The sequence below is a fragment of the Lampris incognitus genome, chromosome 1, assembly GCF_029633865.1.
Source record: "Lampris incognitus isolate fLamInc1 chromosome 1, fLamInc1.hap2, whole genome shotgun sequence".
Lineage (NCBI taxonomy): Eukaryota > Metazoa > Chordata > Actinopteri > Lampriformes > Lampridae > Lampris > Lampris incognitus.
The window spans coordinates 143,895,062-143,901,061 of record NC_079211.1 but is presented as its reverse complement, the minus strand read 5'-3'; the positions used below and the strand labels follow the sequence as shown (position 1 = coordinate 143,901,061).

Sequence of the window (6,000 nt, the reverse complement as noted above, 5' to 3'; positions counted from 1 at the left end):
CTGTTAGGGCTTCTCATTCAAACCACTGTATGGAATAAGACCAAACCAGGTCCTGGTACATCTTATTTAACTCACTGTATGGAATTAGACCAAACTAGATCCTGTTAAGTCTTGTCATTCCACCCACGATATGGAATAAGACCAAACCAGGTTCTGGTAAGTCTTCTGATTCTATCTACTGTATGGAATAAGACCGATCCAAGGCCTGGTAAGTATTCTCATTCAACCCATTGTATGGAATAAGACCAAACTAGGTCCTGTAAAGTCTTGTCATTCCACCCACGATATGGAATAAGACCAAACCAGGTTCTGTTAGGACTTCTCATTCAACCCACTTCATGGAATAAGACCAAAGCAGATCTTGGTAAGTCTTCTTATTCAACTCACTGTATGGAATTTGACCAAACCAGGTCCTGGTAAGTCTTCTTACTCAACCCACTCTATGGAATAAGCTGTGCTTGAATGAGGATTGTATTCAAATGATTTATGAAAAGCCAAACAGATTGTTTGATCAATGTTATTTTAATGCAAATGTCATAAACCTCTGCTGAGATACCTGAAGGTTCATGATTCCATGCTTAATAGTTCAGTTTCAGACCAAACATGACACAAAGTTTCTGATGGCCCTGCTCAGGATTACAGGTGTGTCTTAATAACCTAGATCTTGTTTCATAATTAATGGCAAATGCTTTTATTTAAACCATGAGAGCAGTATGTGTGCTTTCAACTGGTTGTAAGGTCCTGTTAGTCGACAGGGAGGCGTAGCCCTCTTAAAAAGTCAACCTTTTACAATGTGTTAATTGAGATTGCTGCTCCTGTTTACTGCTGCAGACTCCTATTATACGAGCAGAGCTCCAGATGCCGCAGCAGGAAAAGAAGAAGAAGAGAATGCAGATGCTCATCGTGAAAGCAAAAGGTTTTATTCATGTTTGAAATTACACAACTACCACAAGGAAGACTGTTCAGTCCAGGGTGTAGTCTGGTTAGAAAGAAACACTAAACATTTTTAATACATTAGAATCACTGCCACAAATCATTTGTCAGGACTTTTCAGTTTCAGAATCACATACAATAGAAAAAAGAGAAAAGGAGTTTGGACCCTGTTGAACAGAGCCAGAAATGTACAGTTCTGAATACTGAAACCTCTATGCATTACAGTTTTTATCATGATTTTTTTGGTTTTTTTTTTCTTCTTTTTTTTTTTTTTTTTTTTGCATGATTTAGAAACAAGATGATCAACATTCAAAATGTTCTTCAGTATTTACAACAGTTTTACTGTTTGGTGTTAATTTATCAACAATGTTCATTGCTCTCCCATGTAAAATTCCACAGACCAACTATTTTGCACCTCACCTTCTTGGTTTATTTTTTATTTTTTTTTCGATTTCCATTTATTTAAATTTTTTTTTTTTTGCTTTTACCGCTTTAGGTTGCAATGCGGCAACCATATTTTATTAAAAGATTAAAATATACATTAGATTACATGGAGAATGAAGAGTTTACAATGTTACAAGATGTCGTCAAAGTAACTACATAAAAGTGTTAAATAAGGACAAAAAAACATGGTGATGGTATTGTTTAGAGGTAGTAAGTGAGCACTCTAAGCTACAGAAATGTTGGAAATCTATTGGTTTCTATGAATTTGTATGAGGTAATAAAGCTGTGTATTGATTGGTAGGATGTTTAATTACTCTTAAAGTATATTATATACAACTGTTCCTGCGTGATTTTTTTTTGTGCCAAAACTAAATGTTGTGGGATTCGTCTTTCTGCCAGACCCACAGTATGACCATTTCCATAAGTAGACAACAACAACAAAAAAGAAAAGACAATTTTTTTTTTTACAAATTGTGCACACCTTACATGAAATAAAAAGTATGGAATGGTGACATGTTATGGTCGAGAAATCAATTAGACATATTTACGTTCCAGACTTGGAATGGATATCACCTTGTGTTAATGTACTGTGATCACGTGGCTGTAAGGCAAAATAAATCTTTAAATTAACGGCAAAGCTGCCATTGAGCTGTCAACAGTAGCACTGTTGGGGTTGCTGGACAAGATTGCAACTGCATTTCAGTCGAAGAAACCATTGCTTACTGTAAGAGCATTACATGAACGGTGTTCTGAATACAAACTAATCCTCAAAATATGATACAAAATACAGAACAAATCAAGACCGCCATTCAGAATGGCACAGGAACACACATGACAACGTCATCCAGCACTTTCAGTTCTTTCAGATTTAGCAGAGTTTAGCCGGAGTTTTCTCCACGTCTGCGGCAGAAAAATCAATTAAGATTGAAAAACAGCAAGATCTGACAGCTGTGTAGTATCTGTATATATCTGTGCTTACTCCTACAACAAACAACAAATAAAGGCATGGTGTGTCGGTGTGTAGTTGTGAGATTTATGACGATTTATGAGCAAAAAAAAAAAAAAAAACAACAACCCAAAAACACTGAACAATCAAGAAACACTGGGTGTTCATAATGAGGAATGTAGTTTTATGCGTAGCATGGCAATGGGGGTTTCTAGGTACAGGAAAGGATTAGCTGTGAAAAGGTTTCGTAGAGTTTCTGCAGTTGGTCAGCCAGAAAAGAGTCCTTGCCCATCTTGGGGCTAAGATGAGTTAATAGCAGATCAATTCGAGGTATCAGAGTGCACACTTCCAGGTCCTTCTGTTGGAGATATTACAGAAGATGGAGTCGTTGCATCTTGCCATCCCCCATTAGCCTGAAAAACACACAATGAGGGTAATGATTACAATCTAGTACTTAAGTATGCAAAACTGTACAATATTATCATCAAACTAATGCATTTTTGTTTTGCTGGTGGAAAAGCAGTTTAATATCCAAAATATGTGGGGGAAACAGTCAGTGATGTTGTGCGATCGGTACCGACAGCATTATTTCGGGTTACAGCGGCATCAGTGAAGAAACCCTTAGAAACAAATTTGTCTCTTGTCTCAACCAATGGGAGCATTCCCTGAAATCGGTGTCTGAGCAGATTTCAGCAGAGGCAGACAGCTTGTCGCTACATATTCTCCTGTCAGTCAAGAAGAGGGAGGGCCTGGGCTGGGTGAGGTGGGGGAAGCTGAGTGAAAGTGACGGGGCAGGGCCTTTCCAAGAGAGCCAGTCTTAGCCAGTCTGACTCTGCTTTGCTGGAGGCATGACCTAGCCTTTACTGGATCCCCCTACGTCACCGTCAACAAAGCTAAAGGTTAGTGTATGCTAATTCATCTATGATGCACTTTTCCTCTCTCGGGTATAAACCGGTTGCTATGATCCATCATGTGGCTCATCATGGACTAAAATTCGTGTTATGTCAATTCTTCACAGAAAAAAAAGACTTAAAAAAAAACTAATTAAATGCTATGTTAATACAGCTGATTATATTAATGTGTTGAACGTCTCATCACTCATCTAAGTGATCTCCTCAGTCTCGACTGACTGCAGGTATCCCCACCCTTATAAACAATACAGTTGCATAACGACCAAAACCAACGATTGGTTTCATACGCAAATAGGTGTGGCCACCAACTAGAGTTTCAATGGCGATTTGTACTATTCACAGACGATTAACCATATCATCCCCCTAAACGTTGTGTCCACATGAACTGATTCACCTTTCTGTGATCCAGTTGGAGTTCAGAAATCGGCGTTTAAGGAACATTTTTGCTCATTTTTCCCCCTTGGTAGAGAGTGTTTTTGATGTGTGGCCTTAGCAGTGGCGTGTTAGTATGCAGCGTGCGGCGTGACCCGGTATGAATAGGTCATGGAAGTGAGAAACCCTGAGATTCAAGTGAGAAACCCTTGATCCCACTAAGACCTGACACTTCTCAAGAGCTTAGCGAGACGGCTCTCGACTAAGACAGAAATGAGAGCAGTGAGTGCTGGCAATATTCCTCACCATATCGCTTCAAAAAAAACAAAAAAAACAAAAATCATGGATAACACTGAAGAACTTATATGAATTACATCCTTTTTTTAAAAAATCTGTAACCTCAGAATTTTTTATTTAGCGTTTGTCAGTACCCCCTTTCAGCATTCAAAATTTGCAATGTTTAGCCTAAAATGACTTCAAAAGTCTAATATCCTTGCAAATAGGCGTGACAATACAACGATGGCGAATAATGATGTGCTGCCGTGGCGGAGAGAAAGCTGTCTGATATTATTTCTCTCTTTCCCTCCCTCTATCTTCGTCCTCTCATCAACTAAATTAATCTTTACTCTGATAGCTTCAGATTATGTGCTGCCTTACAAAAAAAAAAAAAAGGCTCCATATCAAACCTCATCAAGGAAGATGGAATTCACGTCTGGAGGAGGCCGAAGGCGATCACGTGTTCGCATTTTATCACGAAGATAAGGCTACGGAAAATTCTGCGAGGCATTTCAAAACAGCTAAATGAAACACGTAGCACGGCGAAAGCCTTTTCATCTCATTTTCATTTGAGTCACATGAAGTATTAAAGGCTGTTTATAAAAGTAAAGCTGAAGGTTTTCAAGAATCTTTTTTTCTTTTTTATTCTCTTGCCCTATAATATGCTCTATTAAGTACAGCTTTTATACATATCCCCGTGACAATGTGCCAACACGTCTGCACGGCGACGTCTAATGTTTTACGACATATGCTCACTTCCCTCGTATGAGAAGCTCAATCACTAGTGGAGGCGGTGTTCCGTGTAGATTCTCATTTCACGAGATCTGAATGCAAAGGTTAGCCAGTGGCTTTCCTCAGAGTCACTATTTACCACGCTCGCTATCACCGGAAACCACCGCTGAAACCATTGGCACAGAAATAAAATGAGAACGCTGTGAGTTTTTCCCCTCCCCCTTCGGCACTGTCCATCCACCAACTATTCCCTTTGAGATGATAGACAGGCGCGCTGAAATTGAATGATAGAAAGAGAAAAAAAAAGATGGCAGAAACATTGCTACTGTTCCTTTATCTGGCATATCCTATATGTGGAACAGGAGAAAAAAAAGTCTACTTACATGTATGCCATGTGGACTATACATTGAGTTTCCCCCGAGAGCATCATTGTATCCTGCCGTCTGACTGATAACATGGCGCAGGGTATCCACCTGAGGGGACAGACATGGTGGACAAGCTGGTGAACTCGGTGTCGAACAGCTTGGACAACACCGACTATAATCATGCTCAGTGAAACAACAGATACTGTCTAGGGTGAAACTGCAAAATATATAAAGCAACTATGTTTGTCTATGTCTTGAAGCATGCTCGATAATCCAGGTAAGAATGTCAAAGAGGATTGAATCAGTTCATCTGGATACAATGTTTATTGACAGATACATTTAATCACTAAACATTGTATCCAGATGAACTGATTCAACCTTCTTTGATATGTTTGACTGTGTTTGCCATGGCAAACTAATCAGATCTGATGCTGTATTTACATGGTTAATACATATTCTTGAAATCAAATGACCAGATAGATAAACAAGGCATACCGTATGAGTAAAATGGTGTACTGATTATCAATCGCATTTTCTATGCTGGCTCTGTCAGAAGTCAATTTAGAAACTAACTCATAACACATTGTCATAGGAAAACTTGTTCAGTTTTTGGTGGGGGGAAAAAACAAAACAAAACAAAACAAAACAAAACATGTAGGACAACAGAGACATGGAAAAATTCTGTTCACAAAAAAACAAAACAAAAAACAGCTGAATGGACAGAGGACAAGAATAAAAGACATACAGTGATGACCAGTTTATAATGATCTTTATTTTACCTCCCTCATGAAGAGCATTGACATATGTTCATGGTTATGGTGTGCCTTTATTGTGTGCCTGAGTTAAACTTACTGAATGGAAGACAACATCAACAATAAACAAATCACAAGATGAGACAGGGAGACAATAATATTGATTACAGAAAAAAGGGGAAAACACGGTACCATAAACCCAATACCAACCCAAGAGCTCAAGTCAAAGCCAAATGCATTCACAAAATGCTTTCTTGACTGCTAGTCTC

The 6,000-nt window shown here is 38.6% G+C and overlaps 1 protein-coding gene across 3 annotated transcripts in view; it reads right to left on the bottom strand.

The window, feature by feature from the left end:
* Nucleotides 1-2,521: 2,521 nt before the first annotated feature.
* pbx3b (pre-B-cell leukemia homeobox 3b) overlaps nt 2,522-6,000 on the bottom strand; it is a 74,062-nt gene continuing 70,583 nt past the window's right edge. For all 3 annotated transcript variants that reach the window (XM_056281805.1, XM_056281815.1, XM_056281823.1), the window contains 2 exons: nt 4,998-5,087; nt 2,522-2,736 (listed from right to left, as the gene is read on the bottom strand). In XM_056281805.1, the coding sequence (XP_056137780.1) occupies nt 2,644-2,736; nt 4,998-5,087 (183 nt within the window). In that variant the 3' untranslated portion in view covers nt 2,522-2,643. The remainder of the gene's footprint in view (nt 2,737-4,997; nt 5,088-6,000) is intronic.